The 18181-nt window shown below is 50.1% G+C and overlaps 2 protein-coding genes across 2 annotated transcripts in view; both read right to left on the bottom strand.

The window, feature by feature from the left end:
- Window positions 1-305: 305 nt before the first annotated feature.
- Window positions 306-10398, bottom strand: MYOZ3 (myozenin 3; the record flags this gene model as incomplete). Its single annotated transcript, XM_081091019.1, has 5 exons — window positions 306-474; window positions 3370-3532; window positions 3968-4097; window positions 5137-5291; window positions 10338-10398. The coding sequence occupies 5 exons, from the start codon at window positions 10396-10398 to the stop codon at window positions 306-308; spliced, it is 678 nt and encodes a 225-aa protein (XP_080947145.1).
- A 5709-nt stretch (window positions 10399-16107) lies between these two features.
- The window catches only part of SYNPO (synaptopodin), a gene marked incomplete at both ends in the record, with an annotated part of 35161 nt that continues 33087 nt past the window's right edge, over window positions 16108-18181 (bottom strand). Inside the window, one exon of the mRNA XM_081091017.1 lies at window positions 16108-16779. Coding sequence (XP_080947143.1) covers window positions 16108-16779 — 672 coding nt within the window. The remainder of the gene's footprint in view (window positions 16780-18181) is intronic.

Genomic DNA, 18181 nt, shown 5'->3' with positions numbered 1-18181 from the left:
CTGTCTTCCCTACTATCTTTTCCTACTCTAGGTCAGGGACCAGACTCCTCTGCATGGAGCTGTCACAATGTCTAGCACATGGTAGGTGCTTAGTAAATGTTAGAGCATGAATAAAGACAACTGCATCTCAGTAAAAGGAAAAACTTTCTAAACCCCATTATCTGTGAACTACCGAACTTTGTGACCTTTGAGGCCATTTGCAATAGGTTTTGTGTGTGAAGGCCCTTTGTAAACTGTGAAGTGCAGTCCACAAATCTCGGCTCCTGGTATTCCCCAAACTCTGAGACCGGGGACTGAAGGCTGGGCTACAGGTCCTCAGACTCTGGGAGGTTGCGGACCCAGCCCTGGGCCACTCTGTTGAAATTGGGTCTGAGGCGGAGGAGTTCCAAGCCACTGGTGAGCTCTGGGAGGAAGGGGGTGCCTGTCCTGGACGTGGTCTCCCCCACCAGGGGTCCTCCAAACGGCACGGGGGTCCTAGGGGAAGAAGAGCAGCAGGAGAGGTGGGCTGGGAAGGAACAAGATGGCAGCACACTGACATGCGGGTCTATGTGGGGCCTCTCCCTGCCTCTCCAGGACTCAGTTTTCCCTTCTGTACAGCAAGGTTTTGCACTGCCTTCAACAGGTTTCTCTAGCTCTGCCCCTAGTCGGGATGGCTTGTTGCTTAGAAATTGGAGCCAGGTTTTCAGAGTTGGGATTGGCTTGTCCTAAGCAGAACTCTAGGTTCCCCATAAGCAAGCTCCAGAAGGCAGCAGAGTTGGAACAGGGTGTTCCCTTTGTCTTTTCATCTCCCCTCAGAGAAACATGCCACAAACTGAAGTAAAAGGGGAGGACGAGAAAGAGCATTGAGAATCAGGGAAGTGCAGATGACAACAGACCTGCGTTTCTAACCATAAGACTGGCAAGAAGAAATGATTGGATAACGGGGCAGAGCTTCACTCATATACTACTGTGTGGAGGGCACACTGGTGCCGCTCCCTTGGAGGATAGTTTAGCAGGATCATTGTAACCTGAAAATATGCAAATTCTGCCATCCAGCAACTCTGCCTGTAAGCATATGGCTTCGGGAAGCGCATGCACATACGCACAAGGAAGCAGATACGAGCAGGGATTAGTGACAAGCCAGAAACAACCCAGGTCCATTGGCAGAGGAACGGACACAACAGAAGTAGTGTAGTCACATGATGGAATATTATACAGTAGCTCAAAAGGAATGAAAAGGTCAATATAAAGTAGGGTAGATTTTAAAAGCGTCATGTTGAGTGAAAAAAGCAAGCAAGTTACAAAAAGATGCAAAGTATTAAAACACATGCATACACACAAAACAATGCTATATCCCCTATAGGTATGTGGCTGCTCTTAGAAAATGTTCTGAAAACTTACACACCAACCTGACAACAGTGTTACCTTTGGAAAGGAAACTGGGATTGAGGACAAAGAAACCGTTCTTTTGTAGTTGCATAGTTAGTTTGTTTTTAAGAGAATGTAAGTATGTGACTTTAAAACTATTCTTTAATTTTAAGAGAAATAAAAAGCATTGATCATGTGCTGTTTTCTCCACAAGCTGGGCCCAATGGGAAGAGGAGAGTGCTTGCCCCTGGGGTGGAAAGGCAAGACTTGGGCCAGGGCCTGGGTTCCAGCCGAGACAGGGTTTCTGCTTGGACTACCCCAGCTGTGGCAGCAACAGCCAGGCCCCCTAGGGACAGGCTGGGATGTTTCCAAGCCAATGCAAGCCTCACAATTGGACCCTTGACTAGGAGCCCAGAGACCTGGCTCCTGGGCACAGCTTGGCCACCAACACTGCTGTTCCTCCTCAGTCTGCCTCAGTTGGCCCTTCTGCCCCAGAAGGATCTAGGTTCAGGGCTCCCTAAGACCCTTCTGCTGGTGAGAATGTGCCTGTCTGTCATACCTGAGGTTTAGATGGATGGGGCTGCAACCTGAGCTGGCCAGCCTGGAAGCTGGCTGTCAGGACTGAATGTCTGCTGAGGGTTTTAAATAGCTGGGCAGGCAGGGTCTGACGGCCCCAGGAGGTGAGAGAGCACAGGCCTGGCTGGCAAGAGACCCCAGAACATCTGCCAATGGCTCATGGCTCACACAACACCCGTTGGGTTTAATTCTTTCCATCAAGGCCCTCCCTGACTTTGAGGGCAGTCACATGCCGCCTCAGCAGTCTCCTCTCAAAGCTCATCACCCCCAGTTCCTTCAGCTCTTCCTCAGGGGGCCTGGTCTCCAGGCCCTGGCGCCACCCATCAATTTTTGTGAGACAGACATAGTCTCCACGTGTGGTCTGAGCAGATGCCAGAAGAGCTGGACTGTGGCCTCCTCTCCACGGACCCTCCACTTTCACACTTACTGTGGTCCACGCCAGAGGAGCATTTTTCAGAAATAGCATCAGTCTGAGGAAGCCAATTGCAATTGAAATCTATCCCCCAGCCCAAGGTCTTCCTCCAGTGCCAAGCTCCTGTCTTGATCCCTATGATTTGTTTCTGAGCCCTCAGGGCAGAATGTTAAATATATCCTTTTATTCCCCATTAGCTTTTCCAACTATCATTTCAACCTGTAAATAATAATGATAATAATAGCAGCTCTTGTTTATTGAGAGCTTATTGCTTGCCAGAAACTTTGGCTATGGCTTCTTATGTGATCCTCACAACAATCTTATGAAGTAGGTACAATAATAGTTTCATTTTACAGATAGGGAAATGGAGGCTCAGAGAGGTTAAGTCACTTTCCCACGGTCACACAGGTAAGGAATCTGCATTTAAGCCCACATTGAGGCCCCATGCTGTAAACAGTATAAACCACTCCTCTGTGACCCTCATCTCCAGTATTTGTCTCACTGCTACTCCCTGCTTTGGTGCAGCCTCAGAGCCACTTCCTAGGCATTGATGGAAATGAGGAACAGGCTGTGCTATCCAGGACAGGTCAGATCTGGGGGGTCCCACCCAGGAAGGATGCATACCTCTATGGGCATCAAAGAGGGGGCACACAATAGTGATGGAGAACAAGAAACTAAGCTCTGGAGTCAGACAGCCCAGACTTGGACCCCAGCCCTGCCCTGCACGTTCTTGTTTTGGGACTTTGGGCAGGTTGCTGATATTTCTGAACAGGTCTCTTCACAGGCAGAATAGGGAAAACTAGCACCAGCCTCACCCTGTTGTGAGGAGGATCCAATGAGATGTGTGGCACAGTCCCTGTACATTTATTGAGGACCTACTATGTGCTGAGGCCAAGAGCTCAATAAATGTTTATGGCGTGTTCAGATACAGCCTGGCATGTAGAAAGTGCTCAGGAAATTCAGCTACTGCTGTAGTTATGATTGGCACCTGTGCACCCTCCCGCTCTCTCCCCAAGCTGCCCACCCTGCCTTACTTGTTGAAATTTCGATACTGTGCAGGGCTGGGGGTGTGACTTCGGCCATTGCTCTGGTAGTCCCGGTAGCTGACAAACTCCTGCCACGGGCAGTGGTAGCCCTTGGGGATGACCGTGTGGTTGAACTTCTCTGGCGGGATGCTCTTGAGTGGCTCGGCATAGCCTGGAGGTGAGCAGGGCATGTGGATTCCTTTCTCCCTGGGCCCCCACACCCACACCCACCTCAGAAAGGGGTTGGGGGAGGGAAGACCAAAGGTGGGAAAGGGGAGTGTATATGGGGTGTGGCAGGGAGGGTGATGCCAAAAGTTGTTCCCTCAAAAGGTAACCTTCCCCATCCCTGGGAACAAGGAGGATTGGAGTAGGGAAATTACCAGTTGAGGTTCAGCTTCTAATCTTGACTTGCTGTGTGATCTGGGGTGCGTTGCTGCTCCTCTTGGGTTAGGCCCATGGAGGGGTGTGTGTGTTTGGGTAGGGAAGGGGGTGGACTAGATGCTCTGGGCTCTCTTCCTGCCCCACTGTGGAGCAGCGTGCCCACACTCTGATCCCTACCCCATAACCCTGCCCTTGCTCTTTGGTCCAGATTGGGGAGGCCACTCACCTGGTGCCAGGGCGCTGGGGCTAGGGGCGCGCTTCACCCGGGAAGCTTCAGGCTGGGCATCCTCAGGGTCCCCGGCTGGGAGGATGTGGAGCTCTGAGTGGCAGTTCTGCAACTCCAGGCTGTTGGCAACCTGGGCAACGGATAGCCTTGATATTGCAGACCCCATCACCCAGCGTCCCCTCTTGTGGGATCTCCCTCCACACTCACTGTCCCTGGTTTTCCTGTTCCAAGTCACCGTCCCCTAGGTGCTCCTCCCGCCACCGTCTGGGAGTGGGAGTGAGGGGCGGGCAAGGGGCCAGGGATGACCCTCCACAAAAAAGAGGGGCACACAATCCTAGCACCTACCTCCTGGAGATGTTGCAGGGGGATTATGAGTGAATTGTGCAGTGCCCTAAACCCAGTGCCTAGGACAGAGAGATACTTTGTATATAGTTGCTACTATAATATTAACCCTGGGCAAATAACCTCCCTGAACCTCAGTTTCCCTCTCTGTGAAATGGAGATGATGATAATCTCACTTCTTGAGTGAAAAATGAGCTGATAACATTTAAGTTCTTAGCTACCTGTGTCTTAGATACATAGCAAAGGTAAGTGTTTGTTATCTTCATTATTCTGCCATAAAACTCAGTTGCCTCCTGTCTCACCCAGAAATTGGGTGGAGTACGGATGAGATGCCCCTGCGTTCATTAGGGTGGCCGAAACTGCCTGCTGCCTTTTTGAAGCCTGAGGATGAGCATCCTTGCCTCCTTTCTCTACCAGCTGACTGGTCTGTGGTCTTGTCCTTCTCCCAGTGGGAAGCAGAGAAAGGGGCATTCTGTGTTTTCCATCTTAGATCAGGTCGAGTCTAAATTTAGCTTGCTGCAAATTCAGCCCAGCGCACATGACCATTTTTCAGCACTATCGGTAGGAGCTGGAGCCCCTTCACTCTGAGCTCCCCCTGCCCACTCCATGTTATATTTTGTCTTGGGAGAGAGATGTGCATTGAAGACAAAACTTCTAGGCTCACACAGCAAGGCAGGGGGTCAGTCTGACGGGAATGTCACAGCCCTCTCTAGCTGGAGCTTGAGGGACTGCCCAGGTGCCAGAGGTCCTCGCCTGGCTCTTTGGTTTTAGGCAAACCACTGGCCTCTCTGGGCCTCAGTTTCCCTATGAGCACAATGGGGTCTTACCTCCCGCTGGCTGGCAGCAAGCTCAAAGGTGAATTTCTGCACACGGCGCTGTCTCTTCTGGAAGAGGAGGGATCCTCGGTTGTTGCGTAGCGATAGCTCCTCCATCATTAAGTCCTGGGGCGTGCTCAGCTTCTTGCCCAGGTCCAGCAAAGGGACTGCAGGGAGAGGCCAGGCCACTCAGAGACACTTCTAAGGAGATCTCCTCATGGCACTGTCCGTGGTGTGAGAATGCCGGCTTCTCCCCACACTTGCCAACACTGAGTGCCATCATTCAGTGGACTCTGTCCCCCTGGTGGGCAGAGGTGACACCTCAGAGTTTAGTTTGCATGTGTCTAACAGTGAAATGAGCATGGTTTCAGATGTCCTTGGCCATTTGTATTCACTTATTCCATGGATTTCCTGTGCAGCTCTTTGCCCACAGCGGTGGAGGTAGTGAGAAATGGCCAGGTCCTCGATATCTTTAAAGGTAAGCCCTGGGTAAGGGATACGGAAGAGAGAGGGTAGAGTGGAGGGCGACTGCAGGCTTTCTGGCCTGAGTCACTGGAAGGTTGGAGCGGCCACTCCCTGAGATGTGGAAGGTCTGGAGGAGGAGAAACTGGGGAGAGTTGGGAATTCAGTTTAAGATCTCCACCTTTCCAAGTGAGCAAATTTCTGTTCTATATAATGCTTATTCCATATTTAAGGTCCCCTAATTTCTTCAAAATTGGGCATATAAGGTTTAAAGAGACTTGTATGTATCCATGTGGAGAGACTCGAGTTCATGGGAGGTAACTGACCTGAGATAAAGATTAGGGCATAAGAAGAGAAATAAGTGTGATGTTTTCAATGAAGAACATCACACTTATTTCTCCTCTTATAGTTAAGACAATAGCCAGTTTATAGCCTGGGGCTCCAACATTTAGACGGAGGAATGACACAGCCCTGGAGCCCGGGAGGAGCACCCAGTGAAACAGGAGGAAATCTAGAGCATGGTGTCCTAGATGATTAAACCAAATGATTAAAGCATTTCAAGGAAGATGGGCTGATCAACAGAGGCAGATACTGCTGATGAGTCAAGTAAGATGAGGGCTAAATTGACGATGATATTTAGTAATGTGCCATTACTATTGGTGATCTTCACAGAAGCAGTTGCTGGGAAGTATTGGGTGTCAAAGCCTTATTGGAGAGGGTTCAAGAGAAAATGGACAGAGGAACCGTTGGGCCACACCACGAGGAAGCAATGAGCCAAATCTAGGACGTGGAACATTCTACAGGGCAACTGGCCTGGTTTCTTCAAAAGAGTGAGTGACATGGGAAAAATAAGTCGGGGTTGTTTTAGATGAAAGGAGATTTAAGGGACATAGCAACCAAATAGAAACAATGGCCCTTATTTGAATCCTCATTATAACAAAGTAGAAGATTGGAGAAAGTTGACTAAGACTGGCTATTAGACAGTATTGCTAATTTTGTTTTGTGTGCTGATAACTTTGTGGTGTGTAAGGAAATCATTTTTATGATTTTTATGCATTCGGAAGTATTTAGAGCATGAGATGACATACTCTTTGGGATTTGCTTTGGATTCCAGGAATGAAAGGAGGGCCATGGGGATTTGCACTCTCCTTTTATGTGTGTTTGGAAATTGGCTTGGTAAAATGTTAGAAGAAGAGAAGGGGAAGAAAATAGAGACAACTGCTTTGAGGGGCTGTGCTCTAGACCAGCGGTCGCCAACCTTTCCGACCTCACGGACCACCGGTTAGCGACCACTGCTCTAGACCATGGTGAAGGCAGCTGTGCAATCAGGAGGGGTTGCTTGTTTATTTGTTTGTTTCTAAAGAGGGAGAAATGATAGCATGTTTGTTAGCTGATGGGAAAATTTGACAGTGCAATGAGAGAGTGGAGAATTACTGAAGGAATATCTGTCCTTGAGTAAGAGAGAGGGAGGGAGGGCACCCAGTGCCCAACTAGAAGGGTTGGCTTCAGACTGGCAAGGAGAGTTCATCTATCACATCAGGAAGGAAAACTGAGAACGTGGACATGAGGCCAAGCAATGAACAGCTGTGAGGGGGCAGCTTGCAGATGTTCTCTTCTGGTGACTTCACTTTTCTCAGTGAAATAAGAAGGTCATTAACTGAGAATGAAGATGGGGGAGGAGGCATTGGAGGGTTGAGGAGAGAGGTTGCCAAAGTTGTCTGAGAGTAGCATGGGTGGGTGAACAGGCCGGGGAGATGGACATGGTCACCAGGCAGCACTGAGTCCAGTCAGGGGCTGTGACTCATTCCATTCAAAGGACTCCTACAGAGCCTTTTTAAAAAGGAGGTTGGTGTTGTTTTCATTCTTTCAGCAGATATAGAGAGAGCACCTTCTACATGTTAGGGGCATAAAGAAATCCGCTGTAGGTTAGAAGGGGAAAAAGCACGTTTCAGAAGAATTTATATTCTAAGGTCCCACTTGTATATTTAAAAAAATAAATATATGTTCATACATGCATTGAAAAATCTGCAAGGAACATGCCTAATATTAGCAGTGATGACTTATGGGACATAGGCAGAAGGAAGGCTAGAAATTGTAATTGTTTTTCACTGTTATTTTTTTTAAAAAACAAGAAAATGTATTGCACACTTAAAAATACAAAAAAAAGAAAGAAACAAAAACATAAAAAACAAATACATAACAAAAAGTCTCCTGGCATTATATTCTCAAATATTATCCAGACGAACAGAGCTTAATATTTTTTAAAAAAAGAAAAAAAGCTACAGACCAAAAGCTATTTGACTAAGCAATTCTGACTTTCATTCTTGGGGAGAAAAATGGAATAAACATGCCCGAAGATATAAGTACAAGAATGTTTATTACAGTGAGGTTTCAAATTACAAAACCTGGGATCAGCCTGTGGTGGATGCTGCCAAGGTGCCCTTTATCAGTGGTTGACAGCCCACAACTGCCACCTTCTGCAGAGAACTGCCCAGGTGAACAGAAGGGGTCATGGTCCTTGCTGAAGATGGGATGAATTCTGTGGCACCCCCAGGGTCAGACTGAATCTGGGCTACAGCTGAGCCCACATCCTTGCTCAGCAATTTCCCCTGCCCTGTCCTACTTCACTTCCCTTCTCCTGAGAGTGCAACCTCAATAAGTCACTTGCTCAAGAATCCTCAGGCTCTGCTCCTAAGGGTTCCACCCTGAGACGAGCCTTCATGACACCATTTGAAGGTTTGTATGAGTATAAATATATATAACATATGACATGCTAGGGAAGCAGGGGGAGGTGGTGAGGATGGAAAAGAGTCTGTGGTATGCTGCTAAGTGAAAAGAAATTTAAGTTGAAGAACACAGTCTTTAGCCCACGCGTGTGTATTTGCACTTATATAAACATGTTTATATATGAACAGAAAAAGGATTGACACAAATATTAGAACACTGGCTATCTCCAAATGGTTCTACTAGAAGGAACTTTCACTTTCAAAGTCCTTCATGTCTGTTTTATCTGAATATTTTCTAAAATGACTAGAGGCCTGGTGCATGGTTGTGTGCACCAGTGGGGTCCCTCAGCCTGGCCTGCGGGTATCAGGCCAAAACTGGCTCCCTGACATCCCCCAAGGGGTCCCAGATTGCGAGAGGTGGTTCTCGGGTGACACAGCCCAGAATCGGGCTCCCTCCTCTCTGGTTCCGGTGCATCACCTGAGAACCACAGCTGCCAAGTTACCTCAACTCAGCAGCTCCTGCGTTGAGCGTCTGCCCCTGGTAGTCAGTGTGTGTCATAGCTACCAGCCAGTCGGCTGGTCAGCCAGTCGGCCGGTCACTTAGGCTTTTACATGTATAGATGTGTTATTTGTATAACCATTAGTAAAGAAGCAGATCTGGAGTGAAATCGCGATTATATCACCTACTAGGATGTGTGACCACCTAGCTCCTCTGGGCCTCAGTTTCTCATCTGCTAAATGGTGATAATAATGTCTAATTGACAGAGTTGTTGTGGAGGTTATGTAACATAAAGCATCAAAGCTCTTAGCACAGCACACAGTAATGGTATTTTCTTTATTCTTACTCTGCAGTGGGTGTCTTTTGGTAGCAAAACCATGAGGTAGTTTTGGTTTTGTTTTTTTACTTTATATTTTTCTTTAGTTTCAAAATTGTCTTTAAGTAATAACCTAGCAATAGTCAACATTTTACATATTTCCAGTCTGGCATAAATGATATGTGCCAATATTTTGGGATCAAATTAATTGCTTAGAAGAGAGAATGCATGGCCCTATTCTTCTGGTTAGAGCACCAACCAACACTTCACAAAGTTTGTGTGTTTCAGCACATGAAATCATGGAATAAAAGAAAAAACTTGACTCACACAAAAGGAGGCAAGAACACATAAAACAGGTTAAGAGGATGACTCACATATGCTTAAGTACTTCTTAGGCAAAACCTAGCAGTGGCCTTAGGCTAGGGTTTATCAGAGCTCGGCTCACTGTCCATCTGTGTCGTAATAACCCAGGTGCTGGTCTACAAGGCAGTGCCTGGCCCCCTCCCCAGGCCCACTGAGTCAGAACCCTTGGGGTGGATGCTGGCAGTCTGCATTTTAACCAACACCATGTCACTGTGATGGACATGAAAGTCTGAGAGGCCTGACTTAGTTGAATTTGCTTTTTTAAAATTTTTGAAATGCTCTAAAGTAGGCCAAGTAAATAGATTCCAAAATTATGCCAAGAGTTCCGGGAGGTCTTATAAAGTTGATAAACGTGTATTTTAGATGATTTATGCATTAGGATGAGTCGGTTTTTAAGTGAAATGGTTTGAGTCCAACTGGGTAGCCTGTTCTTGCCACCTGCCCACTTTCCCCCCAACCCCTGTCTCTTGCCATGGGGATTCGGTGAGACGCAGTTTCAACAAGCAAGGACAAGCGTGTGGGGAGCTTGGGGCTGCAGTTAAGGCTGGTTCTGGGATCAGAGCCCGCCGAGTTCCGTTTGAGACTGAGGCAAGGACTTAGCTGGGGCCAGGCTTGGTCTAAGGCACACAACTGCAGCTTCTGGATGTGAGGACAACAGGGCAACGCCCTTCCCAATGCTTTGGGGAGCTTCTAGCCCAGGTGGCAGATTCCACAGGCACTCCCTTGGGGCTGTCCTGGAACTCACACCTGTTTTTGTAGGCCTGGGGCCAGCAGACCCAAGTGACTGCAATCTGGGACCAAAAAAGGATGGGGTCTGCGGAATGCACACAGGCTGGGTCCACCTTACCTGGTCCAGCTTGGTCCCCCATGGCAGCCATCACTGGCTCCTTCTGCTCCTTGGGGATCATCCTGTAGATGAGATGATCCACACATGGGCCAGGCCGCCTCCATTGCCCTCCCAGGCCTCCTTCAAGTCCCTGGCCCACTCAACTCCAGCCCACCCCAAGGTCTCAAGCAAGGGCTGTCTGAGCTGGGTGGACCTTTGGGGTCTCTACATACAGAGGAGGAGGCTGAGTCCAGGGAGAGTGAGGGAGATGCTCAGTGCTTCCATCAGCTAGAGGAGCACTCTCTCTTTAGGGGGTAAACTCTGGGACATTACGGGTGGGAGGTGGGGGTCTCAAACTATTTTCATCCACTGACGTAGGTGAGCTCTGATCAGTGGCTGAAAGAAGTTGGAGGTTTACATCAGGGGGAGAAGGGGTATAGGTGGATAGGCATGGGTGACACCGGGGTCTGCAAGGCTGGCCCTCCCTTACTTTCCCTAGTACTTGGCCCTAAGACTTGAGGTCACAGGCTGGTCCAAGGAAGCTGAGAAAACCATCATCCCCTCCTATATCCTCACCCCAGAACTGACTTTCATGATGCTCCCTTTTATTTTAATAATGTTTTTATTTTAAAATTACAGTTGACACACAAAATTATATAAGTTTTAGGTGTATGGCATAGTGATTAGATAGTTATACAACTTACGAAGCAATCACCCCAATAAGTCTAGTACCCCATGGTGCTCTCTTCTTTCTCACCCTTCTCTTTCTCCTCCTCCATCCCCCCCCATTTGTATCTCATGACACTTTCTAGGAAATTTGCAAATAAAATGAGGTTCAGAACCTCCCCCAAGCCCCTGCATGTCCCCAGTCCAAATCCCCAAACTTGCCCCCCAAAAGAGGAGGCAGATCCTTTGAACCCCCAACAGATTACACACCCCTGTTACACACCTCTGCTTTTTTCCAGATTTTCCTATATTCCTTCCTACCATCTGTACCCCCACACTCACTCCCAGCCTAGGTCAGTGGGCACTGAGCTGGGTGGGTTGGCAGCTAATCGGTGTCTCTGACTTCCTCTATAACTGAGCAAGTTGCTCTCCAGCTCTGTGACTCAGTTTCCCCCTCTGTAAATAAAGGGTTGGGCTAGATCATGGGGATCCATGGATGGGCTTCAAAAGCATCCATGAGCCCCCTAAAATGATGCAAACATGAGCACGTCTGCATGCATTTGGGTGAGGGTCATGAGATGATTGAGAGAGCTCCGGCTGTGACCCCTGAGGACGCCACAGTCTGCAGACCCGTTTCTCGATAATCACCCCCTTTTCAGAAATTCACAGACATTGGGAAGGGCCCCTCATTTTCCAGACAGGCACCCTTCTTCCCTCTACTCCCTAAAAATCTTGGAATCCTGAGCAGAGCCATTAGCTAACCCCCACCATGAATCCTAGCCACCCCTTCCGCATTTAACCTAGAGTAACCTAGGCTTAGAATCCCTCCCTTCCCTACTCAGGATTCAGGCTTCGATGAGGCCCCACACTCCCCAGACTCTGCAGTCCCTTCCCCTTCTTGGACAGGAAGGGGCTCTGGGAATTGGCTCATCTCCTCCACCCACTCCCCACAGCTCCTCAAATTCCCCTAGGATCCTGGTACCTGAGCGCTGGGACCACCGTGGGCAGAGAGAATATCAGACCCTCAAGATTAACACCTCTGTTGGGGAGCTGAGAGTTGGGTGGTCAGTGTCCGTGCAGCCGTCGGGCAGTCAGAGAGCTGAGTGTGCCCTGCAGCCAGCTCTGGCTTCAGCTGACGAGAATTGTTCCTGCCTTGTTGTGGCTCACAGCCTTATTTCGGGCTGCAACAGGATCCAGGGACAGATGCTAAAAGCACCAGGCCCCAGGGAAGACAGGTGCCCCAGCAGCAGGCCCTTGCCGACAGAAGGCTTTGCACACACGAACACACAAACGTTCATATGCACACACCAAAGTCACCTGGAAATGCTGAGAGTCAGTCTCCGGTCACTTGAGCTTGCTAATTGTATCCTTAGTGCCTAGAATGGAGCCTGATAGGATTACCATAGATATTTGTTGGATGGATGGATGCATGGATGCATGGATGGATGGATGGATAGGTAGATGGATGGGTGGATGGATGAATTGTCCTTCAGTATCTTTGTTTGACTTATTCTTTCTTTCCTGCCTTCTCTTCTTCTTTCTGCCTCCTTCCTTCTTCTCTCCCTCCACCTTCTCACATTCTCTGAGCCTCTATGGACTGTAAATAACTAAGGCAGGACTCCGTGCTCAAGGAGCTCAGCCAGGCCCAAGTCAGGCCCGTAAATAAGCCTTTGAGACGCATCATGGGAAATGCTCTGGGAGGACCCAGGGGAGGGTGCCATCAGCTCAGCCTGGGGGTGGGGAAGGCTTCCCAGAGGAAGAGACATTTGAGCTGGGCCTTGAAGGCTGAGTGGGAGTTCACTGGGCAGAGAGAGGACACAGGAATTGCAGGCAGAGGCCGGGTCATGTATAAAGATGGTAGGAGGTCGGCAAGTAGAGCCAGAACTGGGGGGTGGGGCAGTGCTGAGAGATGAGGCCAGACAGGTGGGCAGGGGCCAGATCACAGCAAGCTTTTCAACAGGCAAGTGTGCTTTATAAAGAGCCGTGAAGAGTTTAAAGTGGTCAGATTGGCATTTTTCCAAAGATGTCTCTGGCTGCCATATGGAAAATGGGGCAGGGGGGCAGGGAAGGGGTCATACTGGAAGCAGGCCTTCACTATGGTTAGGGGAGGGATGGGTGGCTTAATGGGCAGTGACAGAAGGCATCCATAGGAGGAGACGGATTTGAGGGGTATTTGGTGAATCACTAGGTCCTTGTGAGAGATTGAATGTGGGAGGTGAGGAGAGGGCCACTCCGGTGTCTGGCTTAGGTGACTAAGGAAGGTAACAGGAGGAGCAGATTGGGCAGGGGGATACTGCATTCCAGCTAAAAATAAAGATTGGGGGAGAGGCATACCAACTACTCCCATGGAAGGGTGGGAGCAGCAAGGTTGCACAGGGTCTGGGCAGGGAGATCTGTACCTGTGTGACAGACACTGTCTAAGGACGTATTTCTGACAACCTTAGGAAGAGCCTGGACTTTGCTGTGGATGGCCTGGGCGCGGCTTCCTTCCACTTGGGTTCCTCTGCTCAGCCTCTGCAGGGCCTGAGCATCCAGATAGGAAGGTGAGGAATGTTCCTAGGGCAAGCATGGCCTCACCTGGGAGTGGGGCCACAGTTCCCTTCTTCGGGCAAAGGATGACCCCATCAGGAGAGGAGCACTCCTAATGGTTTGTCCTGCTCTCACTAGATTGTCTGGACTTGAACATTACCTCCTGCTCTTGCCTGGAGCTCTGACCTGCTTCTGAGGAAGCAGCCCAGAGCACTGAGCCCTGCCCAGCTTGGCCCTGCACACTCCAGTGACAGTGCCTTGTGGTCAGGGCCTGGGCCATACCACCCTGAGACATCAGCTAGCCCAGCTCACTCATTACACAGATAGGGAAGCTGAGGCCTAAAGAGAAAAGGAGTGGGTTTACCCTGGGTCACCTAGCTAGTAGATGATAGAGCCAGGACTTCAGCTCAGTGACATCTCCTATGGCCTGGAGTTTTTATGTTGTTCCCTATCTCTCATGGTTGCTACTTCTCAAGCTCCCATCCCATGTGTATCAAACATTCTCATCCACCCTAAGTCCCATGGACTGTCCCATGGTTGGGGAGAAAGAAGGGCTTTAGACACAGTCGAAAATGACCTAGGAGGCAAAAGGATTCAGGAAGCATTTATTTAGGGCCAGAGCTGAATTCTATAGGAGACAAGAGACAGGAGACAGGCAATCTCTAGTGGGTTAGAGGAGAAGATAGGGAGAAGGCAGTGAAGCAAGGGAATAGCCAGACAGAACTGCAGCTTTCCAAGGCTGCCTCCTGCTGGCTCTTTGTGTAAATGCAGGTAGAAGTAGATGTTCTATGCCACTGCCTCAGCCAGTGGCCTAATAATGTCTCTTCTTTGAAACAGGCCTTAGCTTGGCTTCTATGTTACAAGGGACCCTGAAGCAGGTGAGGACTTTGGTAAATGTGGTCACTCATCATTGACCCCCTCATCTTCCCACCAACAGAGCCTGTGTTCCCAATCCTTATGCCCCAGGAACCCTCTGGGATCACTTCTTTATTCCAAAGCACCCCAGTCACATCCTGATCCTCAGCTTCTCCTAGCTTCATTTAAGGGTTCCAGGTCTAACAAGTGAGTTTGGGTTAGGGTAAGTCTACCCCTAATCCAAAATCACACTCTATCCTTCATCTTTAGCAACATCCTGGTATCCTTTTACCTACACACCTCTGATCTTCAGCCAGTTCTAACACCACCACCCCCACCTGCACCCCTGCACTTAATATCCTAAAGTAAATATTCTGAACTTCTAGAGGGCATCACAGCCAACTCTGGAAACTGTGGAACTTAGCCAATTCCTCCCCATGTCCCTCTGGGAATTGGAGTCAGAGCCACCAGGATTTAAAGGACATGCTAAAGCCTGCTACCAGGCTCCCCAAGGTCACTACCTGGGTACTGGGTACTAGCTAGGCCAGAGTGCAATGGGAAGGAGATAGATAGTGCCCACTCATCGGGGTATGATATGGATGCTGGGGCCTGGAACTGAAGAGTGGGTGCTTCCTAAGAAACCAGAAACATAGGTTGGCTCTGGGCTAACTTCTAGCTCACCTGCCCCTGAATTTTGCCCATCCAATTCTCCACCAGTACTCTCCTTCCCTTCCCTTACTGTGGAATGCATTTCAGGACTGGAAGAGCCCTCAGGTCATCTGAGCCAATCTATTTTCTACTAGAATATCTTCCGTGCATCTGGCCACTGCTTGCGTACATCCGATAACAAGGAAATCTTTGCTTCCCTCTTTCCATATGGTCAACCTCAAACTCAGGGCCATCAGGTAAAGCCACAGGCTAGCAGAGAGCTCCATGTCAACTCTGAAAGGGCTCAGCTTTGAAAGAGCTGCTATGAAAGGGCCTAGAAGGGATAGACGGGTTGGAGGCACCTATAGCATTCCTGCGGTAGAGCTCTCTTCTTGGGCTACAGTTAAGATGCCCTGGGCAGTTTGAGCTGGGATGGAGAAAAGTATAAGAGGGATCTGGGAGGAGGAATCTTCCTGCCTCTTCTCTCCAGAGGAGCGGGGCACCTTGAGCTGGCCTGGGAGACCTCACTAAAGGTCACGGTGGTAAAAATAGAGCTTGTCTGGGCAGGGATGGAAAACAGCTGCTACTGCCTGGCACTTGGAGCCAGGAAGGAGGATGGTTGAGCCAGGACCTGGACAGGGAACTTAGGCCTAGGATCTTCTGAACATACCCCTCATTTGCCAGACTCTAGAGAGGAGAGCCTGGAAGGGAGGGAGTATGGAACCCTGGAATGCATCAACTCTTCCAAGGCGGGCGGGGGGGGGGGGGGGGGGGGGGGGGGGGGGAGGCATTTAGACTTTTGGAGATTGCTTTGGCCAAAGCCTCATTGGAAAAGCTGAGGGTCAGAGGAAGGGTCTTTCCCAGGTTCACACAAGGACTCCTTTTAGCCTTCTCAGACTGAATCATATCGTTAGAGCTAGAACCCAAGCTTGGATCACTACTCCATGCCCAGAGCTCTGGCCCTTAACCCCTTTTCTCTGGGGCTGTCCAAACGGGCCAGACCCTTTGGGGATGTGGTGCTGAGATATCCCAAGGTTGATCTCTGCCAAGATCTCTTCCAGCTCGGCCTTCCGGGGATGGGAAGGGGGAAGTTTTAGGTGGTGCAGGAAGCCTCGGTGGGGAGGCTGCCACGCTTGAGCCTCAGGCTCCCATTCCACCCGCGGGGACAAATGTTGTAGCCCAGGATGCCAGGCGACTTCGCCCCGGAGTCCTCAGAGTCGAGGGACACATCGGAGTCCGTGGGCGAGCGGCGATAGGGGAAGGGCCTGGACGGTGCGGGCGGCGGGCTGCGGGGGCTGGCGCAGGGCGAGGGCCCAGCCAGCAGCGGGCTCCGCGGGATTGGGGCGAACGTGGCCCCCGGGGTGGCTGCCGGGCCGGGGCGGGCAGGCTGCGGCGAGCGCATGCGCGGTGGCGGTGGCGGTGGCAGCGGTGCCCTGGGCGGGGAGAAGGGCCGCAGGCTCTCGGCGCCCGCCGGCCTCGGGGAGGCGCTCTTGCGCCGGGCCGCGTTGATTATGTTTCGGGCCAGCAGAGCCTGCAGCTGGCGGCTAGGGGGCCGCACCTCCGTCTCAGGTCGTAGTGGGGATACCGAGCGCTCGCTCCACGAAGGAGACATGGGTGGCGGCGGAGGCAGCGGCGGGGGGCTGCTCATGCTGCCCCCGCGGGCGGGCTCCCATGGCCGTGGGCTCACCCAGCCGTCCAGGCTGCTGGGGGGCCGGGACGCGCCTGGCGTCCAGGGCGGGGAGGTGGGCCGGCTCTCGCGGCGGTCCTGTGGAGAGAGCAGAGAGGGTGGGGGGGGGGGGGGCAAGCGTTAGTGTTGGGGTGCTCCACGCCGGGGTTTTGGAAGGTGCCGAGTTTGATTTGTCCGTTGTACAGTCAGGAAAGCCAGCGACTAAAGTCAGGTAGTGCCTGCAATAAAACGTAGATGCCCCCATGCTCAGCCCAGATGCTTGAAAAAGCCCACGCTGGCCCTAGCTGGTTTGGCGCAGTGGATAGAGCGCCAGCCTGCGGACTGAAGGGTCCCAGGTTTGAATCAGGTCAAGAGCACATTCCTGGGTTGCTGGCTCAATCCCCAGTGGGGGGCGTGCAGGAGGCAGCCAATCAATCATTATCCTTGATGTTTCTCTCTCTCTCTCCCTCTCCTTTTTTCTCTGAAATCAATAAAAATATATTTATTTAAAAGAAAAGAAAAAGCCCACATGCCTGCCCCTGCACTTACCAGGGAGGCAGGTGACTAGTGGTCACGAACTCTCACTTTGGAGACAGACCCCTATATTTACTGAATGAACTTGGGCAAGTTGCTTCAGCAGCAGAAGCAACTGGAAACTTCTGGACTTCAGTTTCCTCCTCTGTAAAATGGGGGTCTCATGTCAGCACGTACCCCATGGGGCTGTTGTGAGAATTGAATGAGATAACTAATGTAAAGAGTGTTACATGTATTAGATGATTTCCTGGGAGAAAGAAAGTGCTCACTAGATGTCATTCATCATAAAGAAATACTGGAGGGATTCACGTGAAACTAACTGAAGTGGTTCCTTAGGAAATGGGGTGAGTGGGGCAAGGCACACAGGCACAGGGGTGGGAATAAGGCTTTCTGTATTACTTTTTATGTAAGTTTAGATTTTTGAACCAAATGGATGTATTATCTATTCTAAAATTAAAACATTTTTATCATTATTACTAAGGTTGGGCTGAGGCAAAGACTCCTCAGCCCCGGTTCCACTGCCCTGTTGCCACGGTCGCCTTCTAATTTTCCCTTGAATGTCTTGCGCAGGAAGGACGTTCCCACTGACAGATGGAAACACAAAAGGAAGTTGTGTCATTCCTCTCTAGACAGCACGCTCCCCTCACTGGACTTCTTTTGGCATGAGGTGGGTAGTATGGACATCTTTAAGCTTATAAATACTCTATCATATTTATTTCCTGCCTACTTGGGACTTTCTAGTCTACAAGGCTCGGTCTCATTTGTCTCTCATTAGATCCTCACAACAGACTGGTGACATAGCTGGCATTATCACACCCATTTTCCAATGGTGAAGATGAAGTTCAGAGATGTAAGTAACTATCCAGTATGTTCTGCTCACCAGAGTGTGTGTGTGTGTGTGTGTGTGTGTGTGTATGAAAGTATGAGAGGGGGAGAGAGAAAGAGAAACCGTCTGCTGCTTGAAGGC

The sequence above is a fragment of the Myotis nattereri genome, assembly GCF_964212035.1.
Source record: "Myotis nattereri genome assembly, chromosome: 5".
NCBI classification, from domain to species: Eukaryota; Metazoa; Chordata; class Mammalia; order Chiroptera; family Vespertilionidae; genus Myotis; species Myotis nattereri.
Note: the sequence above shows the minus strand (reverse complement) of the source record. Positions and strands in the feature narration are given on the sequence as shown.